At 33.4% G+C, this 17,649-nt stretch overlaps 1 protein-coding gene across 1 annotated transcript in view; it reads left to right on the top strand.

The window, feature by feature from the left end:
• The first annotated feature begins 875 nt into the window (after positions 1-875).
• LOC111088226 overlaps positions 876-17,649 on the top strand; it is a 37,415-nt gene continuing 20,641 nt past the window's right edge. The window contains exons 1-6 of the mRNA XM_022397678.1: positions 876-891; positions 2,473-2,527; positions 4,137-4,472; positions 10,916-11,299; positions 12,650-12,749; positions 15,621-15,744. Of these exons, the coding sequence (XP_022253386.1) occupies positions 2,485-2,527; positions 4,137-4,472; positions 10,916-11,299; positions 12,650-12,749; positions 15,621-15,744 (987 nt within the window). The 5' untranslated portion in view covers positions 876-891; positions 2,473-2,484. The remainder of the gene's footprint in view (positions 892-2,472; positions 2,528-4,136; positions 4,473-10,915; positions 11,300-12,649; positions 12,750-15,620; positions 15,745-17,649) is intronic.

Raw genomic sequence — 17,649 nt, 5'->3', positions numbered from 1 at the left:
TCAACGAACGTCAATAATACTTCTGACCGCAGATCAATTACACACTGTCTATACACACATATCACCCTCCCGCGGCACGTTGTCCCCTCTTATATATACCCGCCTACCCCATCTAGCAAACACTAGAGCATTCGCCAGCCATTAAAAGTACATGATAGTTCTAGAAACGTTGCGTCACAGCAGTCATGTGACTCGATGACGCAACAATATGTATATATACGATATACACAAGCGATGTGTAACTATATTTAAATAGGCATGCATGTGTTATTTATAACAATAGTAGTTTTTTTCTTTTAAAACATAACTATTTATAATGCTCCCTAAATAATAATAAAAAAGATACAGTGAAAGCAATAAAGATTTTGTAGGTTTTGAACCAAACTAAATAACAGTAAACCTTTTTTTGATTTACGGTATTTTCTTATTTTGATGTTTTGAGCTCTTTTGTGTTTAGAACAATATATACTAATTTTTAAAGTATCAAACTGAATTTTTGTTCAATAAAAATCTTTCAAATGCTACTGTACCTTTTTTTCCCCCAAAAACTTTGTCTTCAAAATAAGGGTGCGTCTTATATTCCGAAAAATACGGTAACTGTTTTTAAGTTATTATTTATTAGCAGTAAGTTTCACGTATTTTATCTGTTTGAATCTCCGGTAGGTGGAAATCATTACGTTGTATCCACTCAGTCAAATATTATGAAGCGGTCGATTTAATTCTAAGATATTTTCGATTAAATCTGATGTAATAGAATTTTCACTAAGACATAGTTGCAATAAAGCTAAGATGTTTATTTATTATAATTACCTATTTGGTCTAATTCTAATTAAAAGTAATATTTGTTTTTCTCAAAACAAGGTGAACATAGATTTTAAACATTTAAAACAGGTAATGTTAGAAGTAACAGTTAAATTATAATTTGTATAATCGTTGACATAAGTTATAAGGTATATGAGTATGATGCGTGCACTGCAGTGAAATAGTTATTAACATCTCACGTATTTGTGAAATTATTTTACAGCTGTTGTTTAGACACAATAAAGTTAGAATTAAAACTAATTTTTATAATTCAGTTAAAAATGTGTACATAGTTGCCCAATTGACAATGATTTACAGCTTGCAAGAACTTTCAAATTCAAAACGTAACATTACTAATAGTAACAGTAGTACTAGCAGTAGAGTGAGTAGTAGACTAACTTTTATTAATATTGTTATGATTTATAGATTTTCATACTTTGTAACTTAGTTGTTTAAAAATTAAGGTTAGTTTGCAAATGAATACACAAAGCTTTAGATTTTAGGTCCATTATATCCTTAAAGTTAAAGCATTTGAGTTGTTGTTTTTTGTACATCAAAATTACTGCAAGTGATATAAACCCAAACTAAGTTTGATATATTTTTAAAGTATTTCACATTAAAGGAAATACAGGAAGCCCTATGAAAGAATAAAGGTTCAAATAGCTGTAATCCAGAGATGGAACTTTGTATTACTATCAGATACTTTAGCAATAACAATAGGGTTGTTTTGCTAGTTGGCATGCTCTATTAATCATTGTTTTTTGCTGATATGTGTAAAGTTTTATAAAATAAGACTTCTTTTTGTAAAATAATAAGAAATTTATCCTAGAAAAACACTTCCAGTATCCACAGAGATATAAGTACACTACAATACATTTCTACTTCTTTGCCAAGATGGAGTACAAGTAACTCCTAGCATACTTTATAAACCCTAAAATATAAAGGTTATAAAAGCATATTTTCTGTACACAGGTATTACTAATACTGTTAGTTTCTTCTATTGGGCTAGTATTTTTCTATACTTTTATGATGACATAAAACTAAAATATAATTCATGCATCATTAATTTTTAAGAAAAAATTGAACTAATGGTTAATAAATAGACTAAAGATTATTAATTTTAAAATCCAATTCTGATTTCTAGAAAAATTATGAAGTTTCCTAACTTTAAGTTTATGAATGAACAGTGTTTGCAGTACTGTAAATTATTAGTTTGTACAAAGAAATATTGGAATTCAAAAAATTTTAAATAATAACTGTGTAAACAGCTAAAGCTCAGCTCTTTATGGTAGGTTAGATATAGTGAAATATAAGATGCATGAAAACCAAACATAGAAAACATAATTCTAAAAAGGTATACCACATCTGATGAGACATTTTTGGTGTATTGTATAATTTTTCCTTTATTTTCCTTCTATTATTTATTAGGTTCTTTAGTAAAATATCCTATATTTTGAGGATTTTTTTTTCTATTTCAGACTGTCCAATTTGATGAAAAGCTTAATCTACATATAGATGATTGCTTGTATTCAATTTTTTCCTTTGTTGGTAATTTTAGTTAAACAATTTTCACAAAGAAATTTGATATTTTGAATTTTTTTATTCAGCACCTGAATTTTCTTTTTCTTCCAACTATATTATAAAGGTAATTTTTTGTGTTTTACTCATTAGAATCAAGACAAAATGAGTTTTGCAACTGCTGGTCATGTAATGTTACACACTAAATGTGAGTATTTGGTGTATTATTGAGATAAATATTGTAAAAGTAAAGGTTAATAGCTATTGAAAAGAGTTGTTCATGCTATGGCACATTTACATGAGTTTGAGAAGTGTGATGATTAGTTACTGTATAATTTATCCTTCTGTATCATACTGGCATAGGAATTGCTAATCTTTAGATATGAAATTATCATGCTCTGATATATGAGCACAAGAAACAAGGGTCAGTTGCTTTGAATGTTCTATGTTATCACATAAATGGATATTAGCAGATATAGGAATAATGTTTTTGTTCCATTGTTGTAGGATGTAGTGTTTGATTGCTTTCCAAATCATTCTTCAGTGTTATATTAAAATTAGAATGTAAGGATCAGTACCTTTAGAATAAATTCTTGATGCACTATCCTATACATTATGAATCATTCTTTTCATATAGAATAATACTTTGGCAAATGATCATAAAGTGTAATAATTGCATCTGTAGAAATGATCCATGACACACTTTCCTATACTGGAATGATCTGATAGTTGTAGATATGATCCTTTGCATGATACCCTAACATATAATGGTTAGTATAAGTATATGTAATTTTTGGAACAATATTCTAAAATGTAGTGATTAGTATCTGTAAGTATATTATCCTAGTGTGTTACATTACCTAAAGGTGTAATAGCTATGCTATTCTGTGACAGTATTCAGACATAATTGCAGTTCTCTGTAGGAATTGTAACATAACTGTTACTAATATTGACCTTTATCAAGAAAAAAAACAACACTTGGTTTATTCTGACAGTATTCAATGGTAATGCTACTTATATCTGAAGTTAAACTAACCTATGACTAGTATATATATATATATATACAGGGCCATACTATCAGTGGTACGAGCAGTACTTTTGCACGAGGTGACAACTTGATTTGCTGATTAACTAACAAAGTGAACTAATGGGTTGAGTTGGGAGACACTGAAGTTATATGTGACTTAGGGTGCCATCTAACATCAGTAAACTGTACATATAATATTTAGTTCTGACACTATTGTACAACACTGTTGTATGCTATGAAAAATAAGGGTTAGTATCTTTGGTGTTACACTTTTAATTTAATCAACAACAGCAAGAGCTGATCTTTGAATCCCAAAACTACTAGGATCCACTGTATTAACCAAAACATATCTAACAAAAATGGGGATCAGTAGCTCACTAAAATGAATGAGTTTAGATTTTCAGTTTTCTTTAAATTCTTTAGCCACAATAATGTTCAATTGTTATGACATTTGGTTATTTGTATTATCACTTTATTTTAAAAAGTCTTGGTTTTGACATTACTTTTCTTATAAATACTAACAAGTTTGTATTTTTTTAGCTTAATAAGATTTTCTTATTGCAAAAAAAAACATTGTTGAGAGATACTGACTAGTATTGAGTAGTTTAACATTCAGTTTATTGATCCTGTAGGTAATGAACTAAAGACACAACTGCACCAATTAAAATTAATCTCTAATGCAATTCATAGTTATACATATCCACAAGGGTCAATAATTAGATGTTAAACTGTGTACATACCTGTGTGTGGTTTTACTTAATTCATATGTTCTAAAATATATTTTACGTAGTGGATGTGCGGCTGATGACTACCTCACAGTCTGAGAAAGAGGGAATAATTGAAGTAAAACTTGAAAACTTTACCAGTTACTATGTGCCCATATGTTATGATGATTCATCAGATGCTGCATTACGGTATTCTTACACTGTGACACACGTCACGTGTCGTCACTTAGGTTTTATGACTTACCTCAACCAATATTCGCTGCCTGTGCCATCAGGTGCCTCTTATATTGGGCTGAAAAATTCAATATACTGTGAAGGTCATGAACAACGTTTAGAACAATGTTACTGGAATGAGGTTAGACTCTCACCCTGTCAGAAAGTAATATCTGTGTTATGTGGTTGTAAGTAAACTTTTTTTTTCTGTATCCACATTATTCTGTTTAGCTAAATTTGTTTTTCATAAATTAATAGGCATAATTACATTCTTCTGATACAGTCTTACCTCCATTCACACAAAGCTTTCTCAATCTTCTATCTACCCTCTAAGCATTGCTAAAAAATCTTTGTGCTCAGCACACCAGTCTCTATACCCCATTAATTTCCTGCCATTTCTGAACATGTACATATCATGCAACTACTCTCCACCAATAGTATAGTGCCATCTATATTTGAGCAGCAAGCTCCTTCTGTTATTCCTGCTCAATCTTCACTTTCTTGAGTGGCACAGCATTGCTTAGATGTGTATCTTTTTGCATGTAGCTACCATTTATGAATGTGTTTCTTTCTTTGCTATTTCAATTTTTTTTTTTTAAAGTTTCATTTTACTGTGTTTGCATTCACTTGTTTCAACAATGTTCGGTCTGTCACTCTTTACGGGAATTTTCATCTTCCACCAGTTGCCGTGCCTCCATGTCATTCACTATGGTGGTGAATTGTTCTTCTCCTCTTTTCTATCTATTGCTTCCAGCTCTCCCAGGTAATCTGTGGTAAGATTTTTGACATGTACACTTCATACCTGGTTGATATACCTGTGGTAGGCACAACTTAGATGTCCTTTGTGTGGCTTTGTACTTATTTACACATGGGAGAATTAAGTGGTTTACATCATCAGTGCTTGGACTTGGTAAGTTAGGTATTTATGTGTCCTTTGTTATCTTAGTTACTTTAGACGAATTGTAAGTTAGATATTGATTATTACTTCATTTTTTTAGATAAATTTAATCGTTTTGCGTGTTCGTAAACATTATATACTTTGTAGACTCGGCAACTTTTGTTGGTTTGTTAGTTTGTTATTAATAAGTACTTTAACTAGATATGTCTAGATAGCTTGTAAATTACATATTACTAGTAACATTTAATTTATTGTTCTATCTGAATATTTTTTGTCATTGTTAACTGTGTGCCTTATCCTAATTTTTATCATTGTAGGACTTAATTTTATGGCCTTTGTCACCTGGATTAACTTAGATAAATTGTAAGTTAAATATTGATTATTAATGTGTTTTATAGGTAATTTTAGTTAGTTTGCATGTTCATTATTATACCACACTTTGTGGATTAGGTAAATTTAGATGGGGTGTCCATTAACTAGGTATGTTTAGATAGTTTGTACGTTACATATCATTACTAGTAATATATTATTCATTGGTCTATCTGAAAAATTTTTTCGTCATTGTTAACTATGTGTTTTATCATCCTAATTTTCATCATTGTTGGTTTTGAATGTTTTTGCTTTGTTTACATCACTGATGGGTTTGTTTCTTTCCTGTTTGTAGGGCTGATGTTTGCTTTGGCTCCTTTTCCTATGTTTATAATACTAAAATACCTCATTTTCTCCTCATAATCTATAATTCAGGGTCTTCCTCTCAGTGCCCACATTGTTGATAATTATTTATTGCTATAAGTCAAGTGTTCCAGTTCAGGGCCCTATCGTTCTGACTAACCTTAGCTCTTTAAGTGTTTTTTCGGGAAGTACAAACTCTTAGCGGACATTTTCACTCTCCAAGTATTTGCACTTTTCTTTCCATGAATGATTGGCTCTTACTTGCTTACTACCATTCACTGTACAGAGACCACACTCATCTTCTCCAACAAGAAGCATTACAGGTTCCATTCTTACCCCAACTCTACACCCCATTCATTTGGAGGGGGTTTCTTCATTCCAATCTTAGTCAGGCCCAGCCTTCTCTTTTTCTTTGAGTTTGGAGCAGATAGTTCACAAATCTCTCACTTCATATTTCTTACAGCTCCAGATGATCTATCTCTTTGGGGATGTGGGCTTCCTTGGAAGCTCTCATTCCCCTGGATCGGGCTCATATGCATTCCCTTTGGTGGACACTCTTAAATCAGTGGAACTTCTCCTCGGATCTTTTGGACCACCCTTTTACCCTTCCTTCACCAATCAGAACCAACCTGGCTTTGTGGTTAAGCAGGGTGCTGCTTACTCCACCTTGTCTGGATTTACATCTGTTCACAGACTCATGTTTAGAGGTTTGAGGTTCTTACCTTGCCTTCTGGGAGATTTTCATTCTCTATTCAATCAAGGAATCTTCTCTCCATATCACTGTTCCTGAGCCTTTGGCAGTTCATCAAGCATTGTCCTACTTCCTTCATATCCTGTGGGAAAGAGTGGTTATTATACATTCCGACATCTCCACAGTGGTCACTTCTATCACAGAGCAATGGGGTACCAATTCTAGGTCTCTGTGCTTTCAGGTCATGTATCTCCTTTCTGGGCCCACAGTTACCACATAGTGGTCTAAGCTTGCCATTTTCCTGGCTCCCTGAATCTGGTTATGGATTGGTTATCTCCTCTCAACAAGATTCTCCTCAAAAGATAGTCCCTCGATTCACAGGTCTTGTATGTCTTTGTCAACCACTGAAACACCAAACTTCCTTCCCTTTAGTGTCCAATTCCACACCTGCTAAGCCTGGGGGTGGTCATGTTCTATCAAGATTGGAGTGGTTTTCACATCTATTCTTACCCTCCTATTCGACTCCTCTCCATAGTTCTGTCCCTATTACAAACCACTCCATGTCTTGGCCTACTGGTGGCTCCATATTGGCTGGTGCAACCATCATTCCCACTGCTTTGACCTTTACTTGTACAACCTCCCCTGCCATTACCTCTGTTTCAGCCCCTATTCTGTCAACTTCAGTCGGACACTGTTCATCCAGACATTACCACACTCTGTCTTCATGCATGGCTTTTGTCAGATCCATTGTTTTAGCCCAGGGACTGACTCCATGTGTTGCATCTTTCCTTTCCTGCTCCATTAGACCTTCTTCCATGTCCATTTACCACAGGCAGTGGTATACCTTCCACCTTTCTTTGATCTCTTTGACATGGTTTCCATCCTTCCCACCCTTCCATTCCTCATCTTTCCCAATTCTTCACCTGGTTGTTTAACAAAGGCTTGTCCACTTCGAATGTGTCTAGCTATTGGGCGGCCTTGTGAAACTCCTTCCATTTCTCCGGGTTTTATCTGGTTTTGTCTCTCCCTGTCATTTCACTCCTTTCAAGTCATGTGTTCTACACATTTACCTAATTGGAATATCAATGTGGTACCAAATGCCTTTTCCATCCACCCTTTGAACCTTTTTCTTCACGTTCCACATACCATTTCTCCCTTAAAACCTATTTCCTTCTCCTCCTTGCTAGCAGATATCATAGGTCAGATATTTATGCCTATACTATTATCTGCTTCCTCTACCATTCTTCTTATATCATCCTATATCCTAACCAGTTCTTCCTCCTTCAGGCTCATGCTGCCCATGAAGGCTGTTTGGCTTTCAAATCCATTTTCTTATCTTCCATCTCCCACAAGTACTCCTATTCTGATCCTGGTCAACTTCTTTGTATGGATAGCTCCTTTCAGTGTTATGTAGCACATCCTGCCTCCTTTTGGGCTTTATGTTTCTGACTTTTTGTTTCATGAAACCCTTCTATTTCCCATGATCTATCCCCTGTCATGCTAACTGATTGGGTTTGTCAACTCATTAGGCTGGCATATTCAGACTTACCCATGGAAGGTCACTGTCTCCCCAGTGTTTCTTCTCTTCAAATTTATCATATCACAATGTCTTTGGCTGCTCGTCTTCACCATCCTTTGGGGGAGATCGTTCATGCCAGAATGTGGACTACTCCATATACCTTCGTTGCTTACATACCTGCACGATCTGGCTGTATCTTCTTCAGACGGATATTATCTTCCTCCTGTAGCGATTCTACACACATCCTTTTGGCTTTGGTTAGGGTAAGTTTATCACTTCCTCTCATTTATGCTTCTGTTTTCAGCAACCCTCGTTTTTAACACTGGTAATAGAATCCCACTTTGTGGTGGATGTTACCTGATCATGTATTCTTTGCCTCAAACCTGCCCCATTTCACTCAGTGGTGGACTGTCACTCCTTGACTTCATGAGTAAAGCAGAAAGGGATTTCTTCCTATCCCTGCCAGCCTATTGATTGAATAAATTCTTTATGATTTAATGAATATTTTAATATCAAACATTGTGTAAATCCCTGATGAAGCCACAAAGGTGAAATGTTGGTTGAAATAAAAACATATTCTTTTATATTTATCTGGTTGTTTTTTCTCAACTTTTATCAAAATGAATAAATCAGGGTTGGTCTGCTTTTCAAAATAAGGAACTGCAGATACCTATTACACTTTCTCTAGTGTGAAGTCCTTCAGGACTCCCTACCGTGTTTACTTCCCCCATCTTTTTTTTTTTCTCACAGTGGAGCATGGGAATCCTTACCACTTCCCAGTTACTGAGGTGGTGGACCATGGAGGCTTCCTCCTTAGTGAGTTTTGAAATTTAATTTACCATACATACTCATGATTATACACTCACTGAGAAGATGGTTTCCCCTCCTTTCATTTTCCCTGGATATTTTTTCCCAGGAGGACAGCTGTTAATTGGAGCAGGTCCAGCTTATGTAGAATCCTTCTTGTAATACTGGGTTTGGGAGGCCCCTCTTCTGATTAATTCCAGTTGCAGGTGGTTTTATTCCCTGCTCCTGTAGTTGAGTTTGGTCATAACATCGGCAACAGGACATATATACACTGTTCCCATGGTTGAGCAAATGTTCCTTGTATTCCTCCTAATTTTGGATGCAGGATGTCTCTTCCCTGTATTTACAGTTGAGTGATTTATGATTTCTGCTCCTAATACCATTTACAGGTATTGCCCTGTTCTTACGGTTAAATTGAGGCAATGCCACAATTTCATAATGCTGGGTTCAGTTTGTTTTACTTCTTGCTTCTGTGGTGGTTTTAAAAGTTTTTCTGGTTTTGGCAAAAGCTAACTTCCTCTTTGTAATTCCAGTTGCTTGACATATGACACTATTTACTTATGGTTAGGGTTGTTGAATATATATATAACATAGTCCACATGCCCTAACCACTATGTTTATGTTACAGTATATCTTATTTTTTTTATCTTCAACCTCCTAATGCCGAGGATGAGTTATGGAACCTCATCTGTCCAGTTGAAGTCATGCATGTACATAGCTAATTCTGTTTATATTTTACTATGGATTGTACCTCTCAGAACAAATTGCCTTTGTGCACATACTTTTTTCTACCCATATCAGATTCAGTTCTTACTTCAAGGGCAAAAAGCATATCTGTTCCAGAAGTAGTGCAGTACCCCACTAGTTTGTTAGTTTTAATTTTGGAGCTCATCCGTTCATTCTGGGTGGTCACTTTCTGCTTGGTTTCTTTGTAGTGCAACGAAACTGGCCCCACCACCTTTGCAAGTGGGATTTTAGCTTTTTGTGAGAAAAGGTAAGACTATACTGGAAGTTAACATTTTTCTTACACTGGAAATGTATTTCTGATAGTTACTTGCCTCTTCCCATCCTTCCTCCCCATGGCCGGTATTCTTCTTTTAGAACCTGCCAATTCTCGAAAGTGAGGATTGAGAAGGAATAGCAGAAGGAGCTAGCTGTATCAATATAGGTGACACAATACTATTGGTGGAAAGTTGTCACATGATATGTACATGTTCAAAATGATTGGATATATATAGATTGGTGCTGTGAGTGCAAAACTTTTTGGCAATGCTTAAAGGGCAGATAGAAAATTGAGATAGCTTTACATGAGAGGAGGTAAGTACCTATTGGAAATACATTTTCAGTGTAAGAAAAATGTTAACTTTTTCTAATAACACTTATTTATATATTTTTCTTTCCCTTGAAGTGTATCCTTTAAAAATAGATGCTTACTTTAAATTTATTATGTCTGTTATTTTTTGTAATTTTTTTGACATTAGTGTTTTATTCTTTAAGTACATTTAAAAAAAAATCTTTCTTTATTTGAATCTTATGTTTTTAATCTATAATACTAAAACAACAAATGTAAGACAGCAGGCAACTTAAGACTAAGTATATTGTGTGTGTAAATTACATCTAGCCTAAATGTGCCATTTTAATATGAGTAATAATTTAAACATCTTATAGATCAACAGTTCCACTTTAACACGAATCCTTAAGGGATTTGATTGGAATACTTACTTTTATAACTTTGTTATTAACTATGTGTAACCTTTAAGAAAATAATTGTTCTTATTGCAGAATTAAATAAGTAAAACAGTTCATTATTTTGGTAGGTTTATATAACTCTTGAAATATATTTGTAGAAGTATATGCAATAGTTTTTTAAGTGTATATAAAACAATAAAACTGTTCTGAAGTTTTTGTTTTGTTTTAAATACAGCATAGAAATGTAAATAGGTTAAGATCTTAAATAAGAAAAATAATGCTGAGGTATTTTTAGCTAATTAGAAAATTCATATTTTCTTAATAGTATTGTTTGTACTTTTTTGTTTTTTTTTAGCCTGTGATCAGCAACTCCAAGCGACTGAAGGGCTGTTGACTTCTCCAGGTTTTCCTCATGCATATTTTTACACATTAAGATGTGAATGGACAATTAGTGTATTGCCTGACCAGGATGTTGCTCTTAACTTCCTTGACTTTGTTTTCCCTCCTTCTTTTACAAACCATTCCTGTGAAGGAGGTGGTGCTCATCTGGATATAGCTGCATTAGATGCTAATTCTGAAACATACATCAGCCAGTATACTCGATACTGTTCCTCCAAAACTCCAAATAAACTTCGAATATCAACAGATTCAGTTTTAATAGATTTTTTTTCAGGAATTTATAAACAAAATACAAACCAAAATTCACAGGAATCACTTGGGTTTCGAATGTTTTATCAAGGTAAATGCCATAAACTGTTCAAAGTAGCAGTAATTACTACTTATTATAATAAAGATTTGCAGTATTTAAAAATAGTATATTTTGAAATACTCGTAATAGTTTTTACAACCCTTTACATTTGATGGGTGCCATCAAAGTCATGCTTGAAAGTTCCTGTAAAATGAGTTTAGCAAGGGCTTATTAGAGATCCTGTAAAGGTTGTCATGACACCCACTGTTTTGGGCCCAGTACTGGTCCTTTTATTCTTACCAAGAAGTAAATACTTTTGAATTTTGATCTTGTTATTATTTGTATTGCCATTGGCCATTCAGTAAACTGTTCTTTGTATACATAGACAAGCTCACAGCTACCTTTTTGTGACCCTGTTGGCTGCTATGACTCCGATACTTCAATATTAATTAGCCTAAACTGGTGATGTTATGTGCACAGTAATACTATATTTTATAACTGTGTTGTTATTTATAGACATCAAATATTTGCAACTGAGAAACTAAGTCAGTATTTTAAAGTTTAAATTACAAAATTTGATATTAACTATAAGCAAATTCAGACTAGCAAGAATAGTTTTAGCACATTTGATTGTGACAAAATACTTTCTGCATGATACAAGGCTGCAAAAGTTGCCTGTACTGATCAGCAGAGGTCATCATAGTTCAGTGGCATGCTGCAACCATGTTACAGTTTTGCCAGCAAAACTGTTTTGTTGACAGAGAAACAGTACAATTCAGTAAGTACAAATTAACTGTTATTGTCCAGTTCTGTAAAATAAAAATCATGGTACAGTGTAAGCTGGACTGTTTGGTGGGGGGGCTGTTTACTGCACTCGTGCATTTTTCAAACATGAAGGACTATTGTTAATTTTGAGGCTTTGCTATTATTGTTTTAAAGAAATAGCACTGATGGTCAGAGAATTGGACAACTGAATTTTATATTTATATCTGAATATATCATGTCTATTCAAATTTAATTTTGTGTTTTCTGAGTTATTTTGTATTATTCTGTACTTCATTAAGCATGAATGAAACATACTGTTCATAAGTTATATTGAATTGAAAATACTTTATGGGTAAGAGTTCATAGTAGAAAGTTTTATTGGAACAGTCTTGAGCTGTGAATTTCAGCTATAAAACTGTTCAAGCAAAAGAACTTACAACAGGTTTCAAAAGTCGCTGATACAAGTTAGATTTTTTTATCAAAACACTTTAAGAGTTAAAATTTCAGTAAGCAAAAAAAAATGAGTTTGTTGACATGTAAAATGTACATTGTCCTTTTGTTGTTGTAGTGGAAATTTCTAAATAGAAGTGGCCACTAGACTATAGATACTAACTTTAAATCTTGTTTATTTTTCAGGAGTCAGAAAAGAAGGGTTTAATCATTATACCCTGAAAGTGATTTTGACGACATTAGGCATCATGGTGTTTTTGGTGATATTAGCCTTTTGTTATTTCTGGTAAGAAGTGAATAGTCTATAAGTTTGTGGGTGAATTCTAGTAAACTGATTCTGCTAGTTACATATATTCACGGTGTTTTTGGTGATATTAGCCTTTTGTTATTTCTGGTAAGAAGTGAATAGTCTATAATTTTGTTGGTGAAATCTGGTAAACTGATTCTACTAGTTACATATATTCAGCTGAATAGCTTATTGGCAACTTTCAAACATTTGTTACTGATATATTAATTTGAAGTCTTGGACCCATGCTTTTAATAAGCCATCACATTTTACCAGTTATTTTTTTTAATTTAACTTATTACAACATATTCCATCTGACAGAAAAACTTTACATGACTAATACAGTCTCTTTTTTTGTTACTTCATATAAGCATCAGAAGTTCACCATTGTTCAGTTTTACACATGGAACTATGAAAAAAAGGCTTGGTTTTAAAATGTTCAGGAATGCTCAGAGGAAATTCATGCAAGGCAGTTTAAATTCAACTTGCATAGCAGTTCCAAAGCTTGGGAACTTTGGAATGAAAAAAATTAATAGGAAAACTAGGGCAATGAGGAGATTAGAAAACAATTTAGAACATACATTAAATAAAGAGTGTACTAGTAGCAAAGATGCATAAAGTGCATATCCAGGTGTTTTATGGTTGCTTAATAACTGGATGGTCACATGTAAGAATATATTCAAACCAATAAATGTTATAACCAGTGTAAATTCTTTTAAAAGGTTAATCGCTTAGTTACATTGGGTATCAATATAGTGATAGGCTATTTGTAAATATTTTAAGAAAACATGGGATGTGGTAAATTATGTATGATGTTTTAATAGTAGAATATATTAGGATGCAACAGTGACATAGCCAGGTATGAAATTTTGGGTGGGCTTGGGTTTACTGTCGATTGGCAGGAAGCATTACTTATGATGTATTTGAACAAGGAACCATCAAGCAAACTCTGATTGGATGGGCCTTGATGCTGGTGGGCTGTGTCCCACCCAGGCCCATCTGTTGGTGCCAGTGACCCTCAGCATTCTTTGGGAATTATTGGGATTGACCTGAATTATATAAATATTATCCTTTTTTGGTAAAAAGAACATATTGTGACATTAAAAGTAGATAAAACACCAGGACAGACAGTGTTTTTCCCAAAGTTTAAAAAGAAATCAAAGATCAGATATTTAGGTCTTACTCTTTCATTTTTGGTAGGACAACAGTAGATAGTGACAGGTGCTTGAGGATTAAAAAATTACTAATATTAGTACTATTTTTATGATGGCAATGAGAGATGTTAAAGAGAATATAAAAGCATTGCAAAATAATTTAGTGAAATATGATATAAAGGAAGATCAACATGGAACCACAAAAGAGAAACTATCCCTTACTAAACTTTTTACTTTTTTGAGGATGTTACAATGTTATTTGAATGACAAAAGGTGTATAATTGGAGTACTTAGATTTCAAAATGCTTTTAATAAAGTGTCACACAAAGATTGATTAAAAAAATCACATCTATGGGGATTGGAAAAAGTCTAGTAAATTGGATTGTAGGATGATTGAATGATAGAAAGCTAAAAGTTGTTATTAATGAAGTTCAATCAAACTAGACCCTCATTACTAGTGCATAAGTGTCAATGTTTGGGCCATTGCTTTTTCTCTGTTTAATTGTATTGAAAGGGGTATAATTAGTAAAGCTAGCAGATGACTTTAAACTGTTGGGTATTTCTAGCTGTATTGAGGATGTTGAGGTACTACAGAGTAACTTATGTCAGTTAATTAGTTAAATATTTAACAAATGACTGTTAATTGTAGTAAGTACAAGATAATGCATCTGGGTTATCATAATTTGGATCTTGGCTTGGTGGTGGATAAGACATTCAAGTTACCAAGGCAATGAGTTGTTGCTAGTAGCAAAGCCAAAGCTAATACAATTTGAGGGTGTATTTGTAGTCATGTTGATTACACATTAAAAGAGGTAATTATCTCTTTTTATACAAATACTATGCACAATTTTGGTCTTCTTGTCTAAAAAAAGGATATTTATTTGTTGGAAAGGGTTCAGAGGAGGACTACAAAGATTATGACAGGGATGGAAATGTTATTTTGAATAGGATAGGCTAAGATATCCTATCTTTCTTTGAGAAAAGAAGGGTGAGAGGTGATCTTGCTGAAATTTATAAGATTATCTGGGGGAATAAATAGTATAAAATCCTCTGATTTCTTTGTGCTATATTCTGAATACAAGAGGACACAAGTTAAAGATTTGAAAAAGACAAGCTAGGCTCCAGTTACAACAGTTTTATTTTTCCAAGAGGGTAATTGGCTTAGGAATGAGTTTCCTTCAGTAGTAATGGATGCTGGAAGTTTACAAGTGCTTAAAGAAGGAATTGATAATATTCTGAAAAATAAATAGTGAATTTAATTTTTTATGCAGGGGTAGTTGTGCAGAGACAGCTTTGAAGAACAAAATGATCCCTCATTCTAAAGTTGTCAGTAGCTAACAAAAAAACTCAGAGCTTAGGCTTTAAGAATCAGCTACAACTCAAAATTAAAAACATAATTTCAATATAACATTAAAGTTTTTGTAAGTTAGATTTGTGACACTTTGAAATACACCCTGTGCACCATCCCACAGTGCTGGTACCCAGTGATGATGCCTCTGCCTTGTTATCCATAACTTAATTTAACATTGGTTTTTGGTTTCAACTCTTTGTGTAGTGCATTTTGAGTGTTTTTACCTAAGCTGTTCTTAGCTACAGCTTTACATGTAAATATTTTAAGAAAACATTGGATGTGGTAAATTATGTATGATGTTTTGATAGTTAATTTTCAGAAATATTTTAATTTTTCCTTTCTTTTTTTCCATCTGTGAATTTGTAGTAATAAACGTAAAAGTAAGAAAATTAAACAACAAAAACAGAACCTGTCTTCAACAAACAGAGATATGTGTCACTATCCAGGGGTTCAAGTCGAGCAACACCAAGTCATTACAGTCAACTTTCAGGTGAGCTAGCTGACTGACCAGCTGTTATAACTTAATATCCAAATTTGTAACTTTCTAGAGGCTTTAATTTATCTCCTGCTACAGACGACTGAATAATGACTGAATTTATTATGGCATTTATTCACCAGTCAATATTAAGTCATTAATTACTAGTATAACTGATTAGTTTGTGGTCTGGGCTCATTTCTCAATAACACAGCTGTCTGAACAATGGTGAGATCATTACATGCTGATAGAAATGAGTAGTAAGTGACTTAAAATCACTATGTTTTTGTACAGGTGACTGACCAGTGGCGAAAGAGATCAGAAGTTATTGTTACATGATATAAATATAGAGTAGTAATAAATTACTGCAAATGTACTTTCCAATGGTTATACATTAACAAACCATGATTCCTATGGTTGCTTAATAACTGGATGGTCACTTCCTACATGTAAGAATATATTCAAACCAATAAACGTTATAACCAGTGTATATTCTTTTAATTGCACAATTCTAAGATTAAACTTTCATATAAAATGTAAGTAAGATGAGACTATTCATAATCAAATGGTTAACCCTTTTGCAAAGGGCAAGTTGAAGTGTGCAACAGCCTTTTACAGAATTACATTTAAAATCTATTTAAACTATTTTATTATCAATGTATATGAATAAACTTGGCATCAAAACATAATTAATATGCACGTTATGAGCCAGGGTTACTCTTTTCTGGTGACAAGATATTTCTAACCCATTGTGGCTTTTGTCTGATTTTTTTTGAAATTTTACAAGCTGGGTCATCACACTAAAAAACGTTGATTTACACAATCTCTTTTGTCATACATGTCTTGTCGAGATATTTTTTGATAGATACATTATTTACAATCTACAGATTAAATTTGAGTCGATTGACATCATTTATGTTAATCTTTCTGAGTGCTTGACATAGGTTTAAGGTACTTGCTGTACCTTTTAATTGATCACAGGATAAATGGTCCAAAGATATATAAATGTAAATGGCCTAGATGCAAAGTTTGTTTAGTTTGTAGTTGTTGTGGTTGTTCCTGTGACAGACAGTCTCCGGAAACCAGGTAGGAAGCAACCAGCAAACCCTTTACAATTGGGAAAACTTTAAAATATTGTCATCAGCCATGTGGAGCCAAGTGATAACTTGCTTGATTGAGTTCTGGAAGTGGAAAATCCAACTGAGGTTGCTCAAGTTAGAAAAAAAAAAAGGTCCAAAACAAAACTCATGGTATGTCCAAAAATGGTAACATGACCATTCATGACTTTCAAAACTTCTTTGGTTTGTATGCAAGTATAACAAACAACCTTGAAAGTGAAGAGTGACAAAAAAATGCTACGTCTTTCAAGTCGCTAGACTTAAATAGGGCCACTTGTGTATTTGATGACAATGTACTTTTCAAAGTTTGTTATGCAAATTTACCTCAAGATCCAGAGGGATTGATGAAATCTGTAGTACAAAGAATTCTCTATTGTGAAAAACCTGATTACACAAAGGACATGATAAAGATGCAAACAGCTCTGCCAGAATGGTGTTTACAGAAAAAAGTCCTTGTAGCTATTTCTGCTGGCTTAAAGTTCAAGAATATGTAGGAATTGATTCCTTCTTTTGGCAAGAAAATCTTTCAATCAAGAACTGTTGTGCATCATTAATGAAGAGAATAAAGATGAAACCATCTATCCATCAAGTTCAGTGATATAACTTATCAATTCTTCAAAGGCTATTGAATTTATCCTCTCACCTCAAAATATCAAAACTTTATCATGGGGAGTGCTGAAGATTACAAAGGATCTGAGTTTACCGCAATTTTGCTGTAAGAGAATAAAGGAGTATATGTGTGTGTGTGTGTATATATATATACACCTGGAAAAAAGTTAAGCACCCCCAAATATTTTTCAGG

The sequence above is a fragment of the Limulus polyphemus genome, unplaced genomic scaffold (assembly GCF_000517525.1).
Source record: "Limulus polyphemus unplaced genomic scaffold, Limulus_polyphemus-2.1.2 Scaffold3363, whole genome shotgun sequence".
Taxonomy (NCBI): Eukaryota; Metazoa; Arthropoda; class Merostomata; order Xiphosura; family Limulidae; genus Limulus; species Limulus polyphemus.
Note: the sequence above shows the minus strand (reverse complement) of the source record. Positions and strands in the feature narration are given on the sequence as shown.